At 48.8% G+C, this 20,442-nt stretch overlaps 1 protein-coding gene across 2 annotated transcripts in view; it reads right to left on the bottom strand.

Annotated features, from left to right (window-relative positions):
• Positions 1–20,442, bottom strand: part of LOC119976078 (EEF1A lysine methyltransferase 3-like) — a 47,011-nt gene that overhangs the window by 13,939 nt on the left and 12,630 nt on the right. Inside the window, exon 4 of one of the 2 annotated variants that reach the window (XM_038816226.1) lies at positions 17,696–18,123. In XM_038816226.1, coding sequence (XP_038672154.1) covers positions 17,717–18,123 — 407 coding nt within the window. In that variant the 3' untranslated portion in view covers positions 17,696–17,716. Of the gene's footprint in view, positions 1–17,695; positions 18,124–20,442 lie in introns of those variants that run through there. The other variant, XR_005462865.1, reaches the window with a different exon arrangement.

Raw genomic sequence — 20,442 nt, 5'->3', positions numbered from 1 at the left:
CTAATGGGATTATCTGTTTCTTGGTGTCATGTGCAGTGAATTAAAATTGGCTGAAGGAAAACTGCATCTGTGAGGCTGGGAACTATAGGCGAAGGTCAAGGTGGATCATCCATTTGGGACTTCTTGGTGAAGGCATTTGCAAATGCTTATCTTTGGCACTGAAGAGCTGGGTGCTGTCATCACTGAGGCTGGGGATGTTCTTGAGGCCTTGTCTTGCTGTTGTTAAATTTTCTGTCACCATTCATGACTGCATGGCAGAGTTTTGACCTGACCCAAGAGGGGTGGGGTCACTTGCTCCTGTCCAGAACATGCTGTTTTCATTGTATTGGATGCATATAGTCCCGTGTTGTAGCTTCACTAGGTTTTTAAAAAATTAATTCTTGGGATGTGGGCGTTGTTGGCTGGGCCAGCATTTGCTGCCCATCCCTAATTGCCCTTGAACTGAGTGGTTTGCTAGGCCATTTCAGGTGGTGTAGTTAAGAGTCAACCACATTGCTGTGTGGGTCATGTAGGCCAGACTGGGTAAGGACGGCAGATTTCCTTCCCTGCAGGACATTAAAAAAAAATTAAAAATTTAGAGTACCCAATTATGTTTTCCCAATTAAGGGGCAATTTAGTGTGGCCAATCCACCTAACCAGCATATCTTTGGGTTGTGGGGGGTGAGACCTATGCAGACATGGGGAGAATGTGCAAACTCCACACAGACAGTGACTCAGATCGAACTGGGTTCTTCGGCGTCGTGAGGCAGAAGTGCTAACCACTGTGTGACCTTGCCACCCTGCCCTGAAGGAAATTAGTGAACCAAATGGTTTTTTTTACAATTGACAATTGTTTCATTGGTCACCATTAGACTTTTAGTTCCAGATTTTTATTGAATTCATATTTCACCATCTGCCATCGTGTGATTCGAACCTGGGACCCCAGAGCATTAACCTGGATCTCTGGAGTACAAGTCCAGTGGCAATACCACTATGCCACTGCCTCCCTATTTAACACCTCATTTATGGTCCTGTCCAGAGCTGCTCTTGGTACATTTTTCTACACTCCTTATTGAACCAGAGTTACTCCGCTGGTTGACAGTAAGGCTACAGATTTTCACTGGATTCAATTTAGTGGTTGCTGATCACCCCTGCCACCTCATGTATGCCCAGTTTTGAGTTGTTAGTATTTTTCTCAAACTATTCCATTTACCATGCTGGTAGTTTTTAAAAATTCATTCGAGGCATGTGGTTTTCGCTGGCAAGGCCAGCATTCATTGCCCATCCCTAATTGCCCTTCAGAAGGTGGTTGTGAGCTGTATTCTTGAAATGCTGCAGTCCATGTGACATAGATTCTTCCATTGTGTTGTTCGGGAGGGTTTCCAGGATTTTGACCCAGAGACTGTGAAAGAACGGTGATGCATTTCCAAGTCAGGAAGGTGTGACTTGGAGGACAACTTCCAGATGGTTTCTCGGCACCTGCCGGCCTTGTCCTTATAGGTGGTAGTGGTTGTGGGTTTGGAAGGTGATGGCTAAGGAGCCTTGGTGAGTTCCCACAATGCACCTTGTAGATGGTACACACTTCAGATACTGTGCGTCAGTGGTGGAGGGAGTGAATGTTTGTGGAAGGGGTGCTAATTATGTGGCTGCTTTGTCCTAGATGGTGTCAAGCTTCTTGAGTGTTGTCGGAACTGCACTCACCAAAGCAAGAGGAGAGTTGTGTGGCACTACCATCATTCTAAATGGGATAGACTTCAAACAGATCTAGAAACTGAAGACTGAACATCCATGAGGTTCTGTAGGCCATCAGCAGCAGCAGAATTGTACTCAACCACTATCTGTAACCTCATGGCCCAGCAAATCCCCCCCCCCCCCCCTCTACAATTACCATCAAGTTAGGGGATCAACCCTGGTTCAATGAAGAGTGCAGAAGGGAATGCCAGGAGCAACAACTGGCATACCTAAAATGAGATGGCAACCTGGTGAAGCTACAGCACAGGACTACTTGCATGCCAGATAGAATGAGCAGCAAGTAATACACAGAGCTAAGCAATTCCACAACCAATAGATCTGCACACATCCAGCCGTGGATGGTGGTGCACCATTAAACTAATCACTTTTGGAGGAGTCTCCACAAAAATCCCCATCCTCAATGATGCCCAGTGCATCAGCACAAAAGACAAGGCATTTGCAACAACCTTCAGCCAGAAGTGCCAAATAGATGATCCATCTCAGCCTCCTCTGGAGGTCCCCAGTATCACAGATGTCAGTCTGCAGCCAATTTGATTCACTCCACGTGAAATCAAGAAACGGCTAAAGGCACTGGATACTGCAACGGCTATGGACCCTGACAATGTTTCAGCAATAGTCCTGAAGACTTGTGCTCTAGAGCTTGCCGCCCCCCGAGCCAAGCTGTTCTAGTAAAGCTACAACACCGGCATCTACCCAGTAATGTGTATAATTGCCCAAGTATGCAATGTATACAAGAAACTGTACAAATCCAATTCAGGCAATTACCAGGAGATTACTCTCGATCATCAACAAAGTGATGGAAGGGGACATCAACAGTGCTGTCAAGCAGGAATAACCTGCTCATTCAGTTTGGGTTCTGCCAGGGTCACTCAGCTCCTGGTCTTTATTACAGCCTTGGTTCAAACATGTACAAAAGAGCTGAATGCCAGAGGTAAGGTGAGAGTGCCTGCCCTTGATATCAAGGCAGCATTTGACCGTGTATGACATCAAGGAGCCCTAGCAAAACTGGAGTCAATGAGAATCGGAGGGAAAACTGTTCGCTGGTTGGAGTCTTACCTGGTACAAAGGAAGATGGTTGTAATGGGTGGAGCTCAATCATCTGAACACCAGGACATTACTGTCGGAGTTCCTCACGGTAGTGTCCCAGATCCAACCATCTTCAGCTGCTTCATCATTGACCTTCCTTCCATCATAAGGTCAGAAGTGGGATGTTCACTGATGGCTCTACAGCCCATTTGATTGCTATTCCTTCCACAAACATTTAATCCCTACATCCACTGGCGTAGTGCGGTAGACATGTGTACCATCTCCAAGATGCACTATAGGATTCACCACAGGATTCCTAGCCTCTGGCCTCTTGTAGCCACAGTATTTATATGGTTAGTCCAGTACAGTTGTGGTCAAAGGTAACCCCCAGGGTTGTTGATAGAAAGGGATTCAGTGATGGTAATGCCATTGAATGTCAGGGGGCGGTAGTTAGATTGTCTCTTGTTATGTCTCAGTATGTGATTTGGATGAAAACTTGCAGGTGGTGGTGTTCGCATATCTTAATACCCTTGTCCTTTTAGGTGGCACAGGTTGTAAGTTTGGAAAGTATTGTCAAAGAAGCCTTCGCGAGTTTCTGTGGATGGTGCATATTGAAGATACCGTGTGCTGTTTGTGGATGGAGCAAATCTTTAAGGTGCTGCATGGAAGGCCAATCAAGCAGGATGCTTTCTCCTGAATGATATTAAGCTTCCTGAGTGTCGATAAAGCTGCACTACCATCCATGAGCTTCTGCCGTATCCAAACTGAGTGTCGGTGAACAAGTTATTGGTGAGTAAGAGCTATTTAATAGCACTGTCGACAATATCTTCCATCATCTTCTTGATTGAGTATAGGTATCCATTGATAGGATAGGAGACGTGCCTGGACAATTTTTTATTTTGTCAGATACAATGTGAGTGTTGTAGCTCACTGGGATAGCTTAACTAGAGGTGCAACTTGTTTTGAAAGATAAATCAAGATGCTCTCAGGGCCCATTGCCCTTTACTCTATCTAATGGGATTATCTGTTTCTTGGTGTCATGTGCAGTGAATTAAAATTGGCTGAAGGAAAACTGCATCTGTGAGGCTGGGAACTATAGGCGAAGGTCAAGGTGGATCATCCATTTGGGACTTCTTGGTGAAGGCATTTGCAAATGCTTATCTTTGGCACTGAAGAGCTGGGTGCTGTCATCACTGAGGCTGGGGATGTTCTTGAGGCCTTGTCTTGCTGTTGTTAAATTTTCTGTCACCATTCATGACTGCATGGCAGAGTTTTGACCTGACCCAAGAGGGGTGGGGTCACTTGCTCCTGTCCAGAACATGCTGTTTTCATTGTATTGGACGCATATAGTCCTGTGTTGTAGCTTCACTAGGTTTTTTAAAAATTAATTCTTGGGATGTGGGCGTTGTTGGCTGGGCCAGCATTTGCTGCCCATCCCTAATTGCCCTTGAACTGAGTGGTTTGCTAGGCCATTTCAGGTGGTGTAGTTAAGAGTCAACCACATTGCTGTGTGGGTCATGTAGGCCAGACTGGGTAAGGACGGCAGATTTCCTTCCCTGCAGGACATTAAAAAAAATAAAAAATTTAGAGTACCCAATTATGTTTTCCCAATTAAGGGGCAATTTCGTGTGGCCAATCCACCTAACCAGCATATCTTTGGGTTGTGGGGGGTGAGACCTATGCAGACATGGGGAGAATGTGCAAACTCTACACAGACAGTGACTCGGATCGAACTGGGTTCTTCGGTGTCGTGAGGCAGAAGTGCTAACCACTGTGTGACCTTGCCACCCTGCCCTGAAGGAAATTAGTGAACCAAATGTTTTTTTTTACAATTGACAATTGTTTCATTGGTCACCATTAGACTTTTAGTTCCAGATTTTTATTGAATTCAAATTTCACCATCTGCCATTGTGTGATTCAAACCCGGGACCCCAGAGCATTAACCTGGATCTCTGGAGTACTAGTCCAGTGGCAATACCACTATGCCACTGCCTCCCTATTTAACACCTCATTTATGGTCCTGTCCAGAGCTGCTCTTGGTATATTTTTCTACACTCCTTATTGAACCAGAGTTACTCCGCTGATTGACAGTAAGGCTACAGATTTTCACTGGATTCAATTTAGTGGTTGCTGATCACCCCCGCCACCTCATGGATGCCCAGTTTTGAGTTGTTAGTATTTTTCTCAAACTATTCCATTTACCATGCTGGTAGTTTTTAAAAATTCATTCGAGGCATGTGGTTTTCGCTGGCAAGGCCAGCATTCATTGCCCATCCCTAATTGCCCTTCAGAAGGTGGTTGTGAGCTGTATTCTTGAAATGCTGCAGTCCATGTGACATAGATTCTTCCATTGTGTTGTTCGGGAGGGGGTTCCAGGATTTTGACCCAGAGACTGTGAAAGAACGGTGATGCATTTCCAAGTCAGGAAGGTGTGACTTGGAGGACAACTTCCAGATGGTTTCTCGGCACCTGCCGGCCTTGTCCTTCTAGGTGGTAGTGGTTGTGGGTTTGGAAGGTGATGTCTAAGGAGCCTTGGTGAGTTCCGACAATGCACCTTGTAGATGGTACACACTTCAGATACTGTGCGTCAGTGGTGGAGGGAGTGAATGTTTGTGGAAGGGATGCTAATTAAGTGGCTGCTTTGTCCTAGATGGTGTCAGGCTTCTTGAGTGTTGTCGGAACTGCACTCATCAAAGCAAGAGGAGAGTTGTGTGGCACTACCATCATTCTAAATGGGTTAGACTTCAAACTGATCCAGAAACTGAAGACTGAGCATCCATGAGGTTCTGTAGGCCATCAGCAGCAGCAGAATTGAACTCAACCACTATCTGTAACCTCATGGCCCAGCAAATCCCCCCTCTACAATTACCATCAAGTCAGGGGATCAACCCTGGTTCAATGAAGAGTGCAGAAGGGAATGCCAGGAGCAACAACTGGCATACCTAAAAATGAGGTGACAACCTGGTGAAGCTACAACACAGGACTACTTGCATGCCAGATAGAATGAGCAGCAAGTAATACACAGAGCTAAGCAATTCCATAACCAATAGATCTGCACACATCCAGCCGTGGATGGTGGTGCACCATTAAACTAATCACTTTTGGAGGAGTCTCCACAAAAATCCCCATTCTCAATGATGCCCAGTGCATCAGCACAAAAGACAAGGCATTTGCAACAACCTTCAGCCAGAAGTGCCGAATAGATGATCCATCTCAGCCTCCTCTGGAGGTCCCCAGTATCACAAATGTCAGTCTGCAGCCAATTTGATTCACTCCACGTGATATCAAGAAACAGCTAAAGGCACTGGATAGTGCAACGGCTATGGACCCTGACAATGTTTCGGCAATAGTCCTGAAGACTTGTGCTCTAGAGCTTGCCGCCCCCCGAGCCAAGCTGTTCTAGTACAGCTACAACACCGGCATCTACCCAGTAATGTGTATAATTGCCCAAGTATGCAATGTATACAAGAAACTGTACAAATCCAATTCAGGCAATTACCAGGAGTTTACTCTCGATCATCAACAACGTGATGGAAGGGGACATCAACAGTGCTATCAAGCAGCAATAACCTGCTCATTCAGTTTGGGTTCTGTCAGGGTCACTCAGCTCCTGGTCTTTATTACAGCCTTGGTTCAAACATGTACAAAAGAGCTGAATGCCAGAGGTAAGGTGAGAGTGCCTGCCCTTGATATCAAGGCAGCATTTGACCGTGTATGACATCAAGGAGCCCTAGCAAAACTGGAGTCAATGAGAATCGGAGGGAAAACTGTTCGCTGGTTGGAGTCTTACCTGGCACAAAGGAAGATGGTTGTAATTGGTGGAGCTCAATCATCTGAACAACAGGACATTACTGTCGGAGTTCCTCATGGTAGTGTCCCAGATCCAACCATCTTCAGCTGCTTCATCATTGACCTTCCTTCCATCATAAGGTCAGAAGTGGGATGTTCACTGATGGCTCTACAGCCCATTTGATTGCTATTCCTTCCACAAACATTTAATCCCTACATCCACTGGCGAACAGTGGTAGACATGTGTACCATCTCCAAGATGCACTATAGGATTCACCACAGGATTCCTAGCCTCTGGCCTCTTGTAGTCACAGTATTTATATGGTTAGTCCAGTACAGTTGTGGTCAAAGGTAACCCCCAGGATTGTTGATAGAAAGGGATTCAGTGATGGTAATGCCATTGAATGTCAGGGGGCGGTAGTTAGATTGTCTCTTGTTGGAGATTCTCATTGCCATTTGTGTGGCGTGAATGATCCTCACCACTTGTCAGCCCAGGCCTGTACATTGTTGGTCTTGTTGCATTTTATTTTCCAATTAAGGCCGAATTTTAGTGTGGCCAATCTACCTACCCTGTACATCTGCGAAACCCACACAAACACGGGGAGAATGTGCAAACTCCACATGGACAGTGACTTAGAGCCGGGATTGAACCTGGGACCTCGGTGCCGTGAGGCAGCAAGGCTAACCCACAGTGCCACTGTGCTGACCCGGTCTTGTTGCATTTTGACATGAATGACTTCAGTATCTGAGGAATTGCGAATGTGCTGAATATTGTGCAATCAGCAGTGACCAATTCTAATCATATGATGGAAGGAAGGTCATTGATGAAGCAGCTGAAGATAGTTGAACCTAGGACACTACCCTGAGGAACTCCTGTAGTGATGTCTTGGAACTGATCACCGACAACCACCAAAGTGATACATAAGTTGGAGGGTGCCTTCTGGGCAAAGGTTGGACATTGTCCTTAAATGCATCTATACAAGGGAACTCAACAGCTCTTGTGGATTTGACAAAGAGTCATCCAACCTTGAATCACCAGCCCCTTTCTGTCTCCACAGATGCTCCTGAGATTGTCCAGTATTTTCTGGTTTTGTTTCAGATTCCAGCATCCACAGTAATTTGCTCTGAGATCTTTGTGGTAGCGGGTTGCACATAGTAAGTCCTCTCTGGGGAAAAACATTTTTCCTGAATTTTCCATGTGATTTATTGATCACTATCTTACACTTCTGATGTCTAGTTCTGATACACTGTAACAAATATGGTTTTTATATAATTTTCGTGGCACAATGAATTTTAGGTATTCTACTTTATAAATGTTTGTGTGGTGGTGGCACAGTGACGCAATGGATAGCACTTCTGCCTCACGGTGCTGAGGATTAGGGTTCAATCCCGGCCCCGGGTCACTGTCCGTGTGGAGTTTGCACATTCTCCCCGTGTCTGCGTGGGTCTCACCCCCACAATCCAAAGATGTGCAGGGTAGGTGGATTTTCCCCTCAATTGGAAAGAAAATGAATTGGGGACTCTAAATTTATAAAATAAATGTATGTGTGAGATTTTGGCGAGAAAACAGTTAACTGCTGTTTGATGGGAGATTTCTGCTAACACTACTTAGGTAAGGTGTTAATAAAGGATGTTGTGCGATGATTAGAGATATTGGCATGATTTCTGAACTGTGTTGCGTCTGACCCTGATCTGGGCGAATCTCGGGTGAATCCAAATCAAGATTTGCGCCGGGCGCAAACCACTTTGCAACTCACCGGCCCGCTCCTGATGGCTCCGGATCTCACCCAAAAATTGTGAGATGGTCATTAAGGGGGCCGTTCAGGGGGTTGGGGTTATTTGGGGGGCTGGAGTGGTCCAGGTTGGGGGTTCTTCCTGGGCTGAGGAGTGTGAGAGGCTTTGTGTCTGTGAGGCCTACAAGCCATCTTTAAATATTGTGGAGATCCATAACAGGGGTAACTGCAAATGCAGCTTGTCTGTCTGTCCTACCAAACTCTCCAGGACTGAGTCTTACTGAGGCTTCTCTCATGAAAGTCACTTTCACCCCCTTTGACTATGAGTAGCCTCTAGCTTAACAGCGGAAGGCAATTTCAAATGAGAAATTTCGAATAGAATCATAGAATCTCTACAGTGTAGAATGAGGCCACTCGGCCCATCAGGTCTGCACCAACCTTTTGAAAGAGCACTCTACCGAGGCCCCACCCTATCCTCACAACCCAGTACCCGACCTAACCTTTTGGACACTAAGGGACAATTTAATGCCCAATTCACCCAACCTGCACACCTTTGGACCGTGGGAAGAAACCGGAGCAGCCGGAGGAATGGGGGAAACGTGCAAACTCCACAGAGTTACCCTGGCACGGTGAGGTAGCAGTGCTAACCGATGTGCCACCGTTCCGCCCTAAATTTGCCTTGTTCGTTGTGAGAGCACTTCACACTCCTGAACTCTCAAGTGTCTCCTCGAAAGAACAGGAGCCAGGTCTGAGAGGATGATTAATGGATTGGATACCCTGCAACCTTTAATGCCTGAACAGCGTGCTTGAACTATAGGAGCGTCAGCACCACAGAGGCAGCTGCCAACAATCAAACACTAAAGAGCAGGGCTTCACCATTGAGGACCCTCACGTGGCTAAAGGCGAAGTGACTGGATGAGCGGAGGACAGCTGAGCATGGCCTCTTTAATGTTGCTGGCAGAGGTCTGGGGTTGAGGGGTTCCTAATCTGGCTGGGGGTGCGTGTGCAGAGTGAGGTTTTCCAGCTCGACTGGCTCGCTGGATGGCAGTCAGAGAAGGCCGGACAGTCATCATGGGGGTGGGTGCGGCCTGAGAGATTTGAAGGCCCCAGGCTTTAAGCCTAACTGATTGTTGGTGTCTCTCCTTCTCCAATTCCTTCCAAATACAAATAGGTTTGCTGGTGTGGATCCTGTGGAGACTGCCCTCACTGTGCTTGCAGCAGCCAAGGCAAGCAGATGCCGAATACAGCAGCATCGACAAGGCAGGCTGAAGGGGGCACCACATGTGCAGGGGACGCCACACAGCCTGAAGATCCATCAGGCTGAGGAGGGAACCAGCAAAGTGCCAAAAGTGTCCAGGGGTCATTAGCTCTTCCATGAGTTGACGGATAACATATGCCGCAGAAGACTGCATTTCAACAGAGAGACAGTGCAGCACATGAGCCACATCTTTGTGGACACCCGCTCCTGGTGGCCATGAGTGTCAATGCAGCACTAAACCTCTATGGCATTGGGTCATTCCAGACCTTGAGCGGGACCTGTGTAGCATAATGCAGTCATCAGCTCACAGCGCATCCACAAGGTTACAGATGCTCTGTACGCCCGGGTATCAGACTATATCAACTTTGACCAGGACCACACCCAACAAGATGCCCAGGCTGCAGGATTTGCTGCCATCGCCCAGATACCCCAGGACCAGACTGAGGCAGAGACCTGAAATAATGAGGCCCATGTTGTAGGCGCAGCAGGCTGCTCAAAATGTGGTTCTGATGCCTGGACCGCTCTGATGTGGCCCTACAGTACACCCCCCAGAGGGGCCCATTGCCCTTGAGATACGCCGGTGTCAGGAGGGGGTAGTCAGAAGAACTGGAGACGGTAGTCTCCTTGGTGGAAAACCCCGGGTTGGGCTCCAGCGCTTCCTCCTACCTGGGGGTGACTCCATGGGATGAAATGCAGCTGGATTGAGCTCCAGAAGCTTCTGAATCATCTGGCATTGCCAGTGCTGCAGGTTCCCCATAGTCTGCACCATGGTGCCAACGCCTTCAGTGGTGGCCCTCAGTGACTGGACCATGCTCTGCAAGGCCTCAGCAATGCCTTACTGCGGCTGGCACATGTTCTTCATTGACTGGGGCATGATCCTCAGCCATGCCTTGGACACTACCACTCAAGGTGTGAGGTGTGGACGTCATGCTCCAGGTTGTCCATTGCGGTTGCCATCCTACTAGTGTTGGCCTGGGTGCCACGCATTGCTGGCACCATCTTGTGTGCCTTGCGGCTTTAGGGCTTCTTCAATCGGCCCTGCAATCGCTGGAATGCCGCTGACACCCCCTTCTGAAACTTATAACTCTGACCTATCATCTGCATCAGCTCCGTGAGAACCTTGTCCAGAACTCGACATCTGGATGGGACCCAGCTGAGTCCTGGGATTCAGCAGACTTCTGACTGCTGTCTCCCTTGAATTTTTCTGCTTCCAGCTGGTGCTTCAGCAACTGTGTGGTGCTCACCAGATGGTGTCCCTGAAGCCTGTCTCTGCGCTGGTGGAAGGTGCGAGTGGCAGCAGTGACTCCTCACCTGTGGTATCCTCGGAGCTCTCCTCCGAGGTGTTCTCTTGGGTGGTGGGAGTGGGGCGTGACTCCAGTTGGCCCGGCATCATCAGATCGTGATCCTGCAATATAGTGGACATGTGGTTAGTGAAAGGGGAGGATAATTTTGTGGGACATCAACAACTCACTTGAGACAGGTGATCTGGATAAAGGGCCAGTGGATCCTCACCTCTCTGGCACAGGCCCACCTTGCTGTAGGTCACTGCTCTCTCCTCGGACAACCCCGCGATCTTCAGGGTTCATTGGTTAGGAGGTGAGGATTCAAATCTCTGGCATCCCACCACCCGTCTTTGTCCTTTCCCTTTTGTTATGGGCTATCTTCTCCTTCAGGGACACAGAGAGGACATTGTGAGTCGCACGCTTGATAGGTCAGGGAGTCGATAGCAGGTGGCATGTGTGGTACTGCATCTAGACATGAAGGGGTTATGCTGGTGGGTGTCAGTGGGTTCTGAGATATTAGCTTGAAGTTCATGATTGGAGGGTGCGAGGTGTCAGCCTGTGGATTGGAAGGAAGAGGAGGCGGGTGGGTGGGGAAGGTGGTTTGGGATATTGGTGGGTGGCAGGCAGGACTGATGCCTTGAAAGAGGTGGTAACTTGCGCTTGCAGCAGTGCGGCACGGTGGCGCAGTGGTTAGCACTGCTGCCTCAGGGCACCGAGGACCCGAGTTCATTCCAGGCTCCGGGTCACTGTCGTGTGGAGTTTGCACATTCTCCCCGTGTCTGTGTGGGTCTCACCCCCATAACGTAAAGATGTGTAGGGTAGGTGGATTGGCCACGCTAAATTGCCCCTTAATTGGAAAAAAAGAATTGGGTACTCTAAACTTATTTCAAGAAACTTACGCTGGCAGCTCGTTGGAGGTCATTTGTCTTCTTCCAACTTTGGACGGTGGTCCTCCTGGTCATGCTGCTCACACTCACTGCAGCTGCCAGTACCACTGCCTCCAAGGCGGCATTGCTGACCCTGGTTATCCCACCATCTTGGGGAAAAGGGTGCCCCGCCTCTCATCCACTGCGTCGAGAAGCCTGGCCAGATCAGCATTCCCAAAACAAGGAGTAGATTTCTGCACTGCCAAACTCCAGTCTTGACTGGGAGTGAGTGGCCAGGGAGTGCTTAAAAGCAGCTTCCTCTTTTTAATGGCGAGCAGCTGAGGTGTTAGTTGGGCGAATCAGATGGATAGGGAGCCAGGCACGGTGAGGCTCAGTTTTGGGACGATGCAAGTGAATACAGGCCGGGATCGCGCCAACGTGACCAACTTGAAACACCCCGCCAAACTCGCCCAAAATTGAAATTTGTTGGATGAATCATGCCCAATTCGTTGTGAAACTATGGGCACGATGCACCAACTGCGCTGCGCTGGAAAAGCAGCTCGCCATGCCACTGTGTGGCCGTTGGAAGCTGGGAGACCCTGCTCACGGGTTTTACCCGGCTCACAACACCTTTTGAGATTTAATGCAATCTCGCTCGAAGTTGCAAGGGATCAGTTTTGGCAAATCTGCATGTTAGAGTGAGGCAGTAAGCCTTACTCTAATGTGCAGAATTCCGCGGTACATGAAGATTTGGGGTTTAATCCCTTCACTTCGGGGACCTCGGGTGATATGCTGTTTGGTACTGGTCCCCACAAATGGGGACCGGGTGGAATGGCACTCGTGGGGTTCTCATGGGGATCGGAGGCCCCAGCTACATGTCCTTGGCAGGGTGGTGCTCTGGCACTGCTGGTGCCAGCCTTGCACCCTGGCAGTGCCACTGTGCCTGTGTGGGTTTCCTGTGGGGGCTCTGGTTTCCACCCATAGTCCAAAGATGTGCAGGTTAGGTGGATTGGCTATGTTAAATTGTCCCTAGGTGGGGATAGGGTGGGGGATTATGCCTCGGTGGGCTGCTCTTTCAGAGGTTCAGTGTAGGCTCGATGGGCCGAATGGCCTCCTTCTGCACTGTAGGGATTCTATGATACTATGAAGGAACTATTTATAGTTTTAAATAGATTAGCTTTATGAATTTATTACCTACAAGTACTAATTACAATACTAATCTTTATTGTCACAAGTATGACGTTACTGTGAAAATCCCTGAGTCATCACATTCCGGCGCCTGTTCGGGTACACAGAGGGAGAATTCAGAATGTCCAATTCACCTAACAGCATGGGCGTGATTCTCCGCTGCCCACGACGGATCGGAGAATAACGGGAGGGTGTCCCTGACATTTTTCACGCCCTCCCGCTATTCTCCTCCCCCCCCCCCCCCCCCACGGCCGCCCCACAACACGAATCGCTGCTCGCCGTTTTTTACGGCGAACAGCGATTCTCCCCAGGCCGATGGGCCGAGTTCCCAGGCCTTTACGGCCGTTTTTACGGCAGCAAACACACCTGCTTGCTGCCGTCGTAAAAACGGCCGCAACATACCCTTTCTGGGCATCCAGGGCCCCGATTGGCACGGCAGTACCATGGCCGTGCCAAGGGGGGCATGGGCCCGCGATCGGTGGGCACCGATTGCGGGAAGTGCGTCCGTAATGGACGCACTCTTTCTCCCTCCGCCGACCTGCAGGATCAGTCCGCAGGGCGGCCGAGGGAGATGTCGGCCCCGCGCATGCGCGGGTTGGAGCCGTCCAATCCACGCATGCGCGGCTGACGTCATTGTGCGCGTCAGCCGGCGTGACGCTTGGCACGCGGACTTAGCGACGGTCGCTAAGGCCGCGATGCCATGGTTCACGGGGCCCCGCTGCTAGCCCCGCCCTGGGGGGAGAATCGGGTCCCAGGAGGGGGCGCGGAGGCTGCTGTGAAACACGGCCAGTTTCACGGCAGCCTTTACGACTCGACGCATTTGCGGAGAATCGCTCCCCATGTCTTTCGGTACTTGTGGGAGGAAACCGAAGCACCCTGAGGAAACCCACGCAGACACAGGGAGAAACTCCGCACAGTGACCCAAGCCGGGAATCGAACCTGGGACCCTTGCGCTGTGAAGCAACAGTGCGAACCACTTTGCCACCTTGCCGCCCCTATGCACTATGTACAAAGGGGTCAAGCTGGGATCTGTCTCCAAGTTTGCTTGTGCACATGGCTCTATCCAACACTAAACTGACCCCTCTGTGCAGGACATGTGTCCTCTCACATCACTGTGTGGGTTGCACTGTACTCAGTCCCATGCTAATACGTGCCAGACCCTTATACTATAGAAAGTCAGACCAGGCCAAAACTAATGTTGACCTGTATCTGGGCTGCTGTGGAGATTAACAGCCACACATGACTCGTAAACTATTGGCTAGTTGTTAAGTACTGCTTTATTACTTAACAAATCCACTTAATGGGCCATAGCTTCGAACCAGCGCCGGAAAGCGTTGGCCTGCTAGAATTACAAGCTTTAGAGCACACTTACCTGCTCTTGAAAATTGCACTGAAACATCCAATGGCGAAAGGAGCTTAGGGCTGTGAAAGAATCCCCGCAGACCCCAGTGTAGTCCAGCTGCGTCAGATTCCAAGTTGCCGTTCCCCTTTCTTTTATGGCACTAGCTGCAGAGATCTGGTGGAGAGGGCGTTTGTTTGGGGGGAGGGGGCTGCATTTCGGTGTGATGGTGGGGGTCAGGGGTGAGTCCTCTGCAGGGATTGGTCTGGGTATTTAAAATAGTAATGCGTAAACCTAGCGGAACCATCCAAAGTTAATGGGCGAGATTCTCCCAAAACGGGAGAAATCGTAAAGCTGCCGTAAAACCCGGGCGGGTTTTACGGCAGCGCGCCCCTTCCCGACGGGGGACCGATTCTGGTCCCCGGTCGGGGCTAGCAGTCCGACGCCGTAGGCTCCGGCAAGACGGGCTTAACGAAAATCGTTAAGCCCGTTTACCGGAGTTAGCGCCGGCTGACGCGTCATATGACGTCAGCCGCGCATGCGCAGTTTGGAAGACTCCAACCCGCGCATGCGCGGGTGACGTCATCGCGATTTTGCGCGAAACCCGCGCATGCGCGGGCCGGGTTGCCCCTCAGCCGCCCCGCGAATGGATACTGCGGGGCGGCGGAAGGACAAGTAGTGCGCAGGCATCGGGCCCGCTGCCCGCGATCGGTGCCCACCGATCGCGGGCCCATGGCACCCTTGGCACGGCCGTGGTACTGCCGTGCCAATCGGTGCCATGGTTATAAAAAGCGAGTTGGTGACGCCGTTTTTACGAACGGCAAGACCAGGTGTGTTTGCCGTTCGTGAAAACGGCGTAAAGGGCTGGGACTTCGGCCCATCTAACAGCTGTGAATCGCTGCCGGCCGTAAAAAAACGGCGGCAGCGATTCGGGTCGGGACTTCGGCGGGGGGGTGGGAGAATAGCGGGAGGGCGGGAAAAATGTCGGGAAGGCCCTCCCGCTATTCTCCCACCCGTCGTGGGGGGCGGAGAATTTCGCCCAATGATTCAAATCACTTTGTCGGTTTGTCCCAGTGTAGCGCAATTGTGTAGGGGACATGAGCGCTTCTGGACAATTACCATGAAAATGCTTACCTGGGAACCTCCAAGAGGGATTTCTCAGTGCATCTTTCGGGTACTCTCCAAATCCGACATTGGGGAGCCGCGAAGTCATAGCCCTAGATGTGTATTGTCCACCAACTATTTGGCTTGTCAAGAATCTGAATAAAGATTAAATAATTTACAGAACAATAAAAATTGGTCATCCAGATGGGACCATCATCCAGCAAATGGAAGTATCTGCTCTACATCTACCCTATCAAATTTATAGGGGGAGATTTTCTGGCTGCTTTGTGCCCGGCGTGAATCCCACTATGTCAGGAAATTCCAGGAGAGGCTGAAACGGGATTTGTGCTAGGTGCAAAACAGTTTGCAATGTTCCCCGGCCCTCCCAACAGATGTAATCCAGACATAATGATTACCATTCATTTACATGGATTTTAATATTCAAAGCCAGCTTGTCGCCAAATTTCTCACAATTACGGCACAAAACACACACTCCTTCAAAAAATGGCAAATGTGGGAAGATCTCGGGAGCGATCCTCCGGCCACACTGTGCTGGAAAAGCAGCTCGCTGTGGCGCAACATGACCGTTGAAAGCCAGGAGTCGAGACCCTGCTCCTGTCGGGATCTACCCGGTTCGCAACACCTCGTGCCATTCAACGCAATCTCGCGAGACGTTGCGAGGTGAATCCCTCCCACAATGGGCGGCATCGCTTATTGCCAAATCTACACATTAAAGCGAGGCAGTAAGCTTTACTCTAATGTGCAGATTCTCGAGGTACCTGAGGCTTTGGGATTCAATCCCTTCGCCCCTTCGCCTCAGAGACCTCAGGCGAGCACAGTTTGGTACTGGTGCCCACAAAGGGGAATGGCATTCGTGGGGGTCTCCAAGGGGATCGGAGCCTTTGGGCAGGATGGTACCCTGGCACTGCTGGTGCCACCTGGGTGCCCTGGGAGTGCTAGCCTGGCACCCTGGCAGTGCCACCTGGCTACCAGCCTGGAACAACCAAGGTGTCCAGTTGGCAATGCCAGCTGGCAAGGGCACTGCCAAGGTGCAGGTTGGCACTGCCAAGGTGCCAAAATGGCATTTTGTGCGTGCGTAAGATCAGGCCGGGATTGCCTGTTGTGGATGTTGAAGAGGTTCTGGAGGACCCTCCCATATTGCGTTCGCATTGGGGGGGGGGGGGGGGGGGAGGTCGGGGATTCTTTTGGGGGTGTCAGAGATCAGGACGCCATTTTTAAATGGTGTCCCGATCACTTGCTGCAATGGGAAGGTCCGGCGAGCGGAGCCCCCATTGTAAAAATGGGGCTATTTGAGGCCGTTAGTTCTCCATTCAGGCCCCTTATTCAACATGCATCGCGATGAATAGCCATGTGTTTCTTAGCACGGCGAGTGCCGGGAAACACACGGCTAAACACGCTCGCTCGGGGTCTTTTTTCCCTTTTGGGAAGATCGCGCAACTCGTCGGGAACCTTCCTCTCTGGGGAGAAACGCACCGGTTTTCTGACTGAACCTGACACTTGCTGCTTTTTGGGAAAGTTCCATCCATTATCTTAAGCATCTCTATCAGGCACCTCCTAACTCTTCTCTTTTCTGGCAGAAAAAACACTAGGCTGTTCAATAAAACAAAATACTGGGGATGCTGGAAATCTGAAGGAAAAATAGAAAATATTGGAAAAGCTCAGCAGCTCTGGCAGCATCTATGGCGGGAGACACCTCGAAGAAGAGTCTGTACTCAAAACATTAACTCTGTTTCCATCTCCACCAGACTGTTCAAATCTTTCTTCTTAGGTATAACCTCTCACTTCTGGGATCATTCTTGCAAATCACATTTGTATCTTTACCATTGCCTCTTTATCCTTTTTCATTACATGATTTTTATAGATATTTCATTCGGTTTGCTTTATTTAATTACAACACCACATTGTCAGACATTGACTGGTGCATATAAAGCCGAAGTTTCAGACCACAGTCTGTAGCTAATCTCAACCAGGGCAATAATTAGGCCGTAATAGTGAGCTTTATTGCTCCTGGATGAAAAATTAATCTGCGAGGAATCCCAAAGGTAATCATATCTCCTGACTTCTGCTAGTAAATGGTGATGTGGAATGAGGATGTTAGATGAGAATACTACTTCGCCTGGTTAATGGTCAAATGGCCCATTGACTCTCACATCCCAGTTTCACATGTGAAGAAAGGTCCTTGAGGGAGGCCCCTATGGGCTTTAGAAGTTGTCTGGAGAGATGGTGGAACAGTCCAAATACAAACAAAAAAAGCAATCAAATTTTTATAAAGGGATCACAAAGTATTTCTTCAAAATATTTTTAGCAGATAGCAATGGAGAAACATTATCAGGAATATCAAGAGATACATTACGTACCACATAAACCTGTCTCTCTGTTTACAGCTGTTTCCCAGAACTTGAATATTTTTTGGTCACTTTGTACACGTTGATATTATCATCTTCATTTCTCTGAACTAGTTCGCAATTAAAATGCTTAGGTAGAATGGCTTCATAGAATTCGTAGATCTGAAAATCCGACCACATTTTGGAAGAAAGGTAAATGGTAGTTCTTTCACTACTGAGATGTTGCAGAGTTCTTACCAGTAAGTGATAGGTCTTTGAATAATAGACAATTTCTCCACCAAGGATGAAGTCATGGTCGCTCGGAAACTGAGTATGATCACGACCCCAGCATAGGGCACGGACGTCTACACGATCTCTGCAAGACATGGGGATGCTGGCTGTAACATTATGTTGTATTTGCTTCAAAGCATTTGGTTGGTCTGTAATTGTGACATTTCCTCCTGAAAAAAAATTATATATCTCAATTTAGGATATGATGCAGACAATAATCCACGCTTGAATCATGGTCACTAAAGCAAAGAAAAAAGTCTAAAGACACAGTGGCTGGATTCTCCAGTCCCCCAGCCATGTGTTTCTCAGTGATGCACCATTAACTGGCAATAGGATTCTCTACTCTCCCCCCCCCCCCCCACTTGTCAATGGGATTTCCCATGTGAGCCACACCATGATGGCGGGAAACCCGTGGGCGGGGGTGCCCTACTGGCGGGAACAGAGAATCCCAAAGATTACCACCAAAAGTACATACTGACCTATGAACTTCACATCAAAAGCCTGTTGCATCTAGTTACTAACTCACACATCTTGTCACAGGCATGTACTGGTCAACGGATCCTATTGCTGGTTGGCATCCACCTAAAAGCCTTCTCTGATGCATTGAAGGGAAAAGCACTGGCAGAATGTCCACTGTATAAACGCCAGCCCAGGTGAGCTTTAATAGAGGTTAAGCTTCCAAAACAAAAATTTAAATATATTAATATTTAATGGGAGGGAACCTCAGGTGAAGTCTCAGTATGTAATATCACTTATTTATATATTTCCCATTGCATCCAAGGAGATTACTTTAATATCAAGTGGCAAATTCTTTTGCTTGAGCATAAAATGGGTCAACACAAGTTTAGAATCTAACCACGTAGAAAGGTTCTGGTCTGGGAGCGCTTCACAGGTTATTGGGTAATAATATTATGGGATTGAGTTCTACCTCACAAGGCCTTTAATAGAAAAATAGGAATTCCTACATTGACAGTGAAGAACCATTTTATTTTATTCTACAGATTTCAGCTTTTTCTGAATATCTTTCCTTCTGGTTGTAGCTGCCAAAAGAGCAGATGCTAAGGTCTTAGGTCCGTGGGGCACTTCAGGCATTGTTTTATGCAATCACTCTTTTCAATATGTATAATCAATGACCATACCTGAGTCTCAATAAAGTGGTTATGTATAATGCAACATTTTCTACGCATAGTATTTTCATGATTGTTTTCATAATTTCACATGATGTGCATGTTGCTGATGAAGCCAGCATTTGTTATCCATCCCTAATTGCCCTTGAGAAGATGGCATGATAAATGCTCTAGTGAAACAGCTCATATAATATTCCCAAGACTTTACATTCTAGAACACATAATGGACAATTGAAGAACTTTCTGTCAAATTTTCAGACCCTAGCGATGGATGCGAGGAATCTGCAGCATATTTTGTAATCGGGATACATTGTAGTATTCACAGTGGTGTTGATAATTAGGGTGACCAACTGTCTCATACATGATGGGATCATTCCATATTGGAGGACACCATCCCATGTCCTGGGTTGTAGCTTGCTGGAATGCTGTTTCTCACATGATACAGCCCTTTAAATTTCACACATGGCAATTATGCATTCATAATACTCCTGTCCATCCAATCGGACAGGCTCGTTCCCCACCTCACCACCTCTGCCACCGGTTCAGAAGCATCCCCAAACCCGCCAGTCCAGTCTCACAGGTTCAACAGTACACCCAACCACTACAACTAGTCCCCACCCCCTCCCAGTCTCACAGGTTCAGCAGCAGCTCTGTCCATTTGTGTGACTCCTCATGCTTTTCCCTTATCTTTTTTACCCCTGAGAGTTGGTCACACTGCTAGTAATGTCTACCAGTAAAGCAAAGAGAAATAAGAAGGAAGAGAACGAGCACATGTAACATTTTATTATATCCCCAGGACATCTCAAAGCACTTCATAACTCATGAAACACAGTCATTGTTGTTAGAAGAGATAGGCAAAAAAGAAAAGGAGGGAGCTGGCCCTCTAATAAAAGTTGGGATAAAGACAGAATAGATGCAAGATCTTGGGCTGGATTCTCCCAAAATGGGACTGTCCCCCATGCCAGCATAAAAAAGCTGCTGTTTTACTCTGAAGATTCCTGGGGAAAAGTGGAGCTGATTCAGTGACCTGCAGAGGGCTAGTAGGAATCCAGAGTAGTTCACGCAGCTTTAGCTGCAGATACGAGCCCCCGCACTTCCTGTTTTGAGTCCGCGCATGCGCACGGCGGCAGCCTGCAGCGGCCACGCTGAGTGCCACGGCGGACTCAGACTGCGGAGGCAAACAGAGAAATTAGAGACCCCCGATCGGTGCACGCGCCCAAAGATCTAACCACGCCGATCTGTCCCTCAGCCGTCTATAAGGCACCCCCCTGGTGGCTGATCACCCCGCTCCCCACCAGGGCGGCCGTGGACTGAGTCCGCAGCCGCCACGCGAGCATCCCGACCGATGGTAGCAGGTTAGTT

Source organism: Scyliorhinus canicula, chromosome 13 (genome assembly GCF_902713615.1).
Source record: "Scyliorhinus canicula chromosome 13, sScyCan1.1, whole genome shotgun sequence".
Lineage (NCBI taxonomy): Eukaryota > Metazoa > Chordata > Chondrichthyes > Carcharhiniformes > Scyliorhinidae > Scyliorhinus > Scyliorhinus canicula.
The sequence above is the reverse complement of the archived record's forward strand: the minus strand, read 5'-3'. Positions and strand labels throughout refer to the sequence as shown.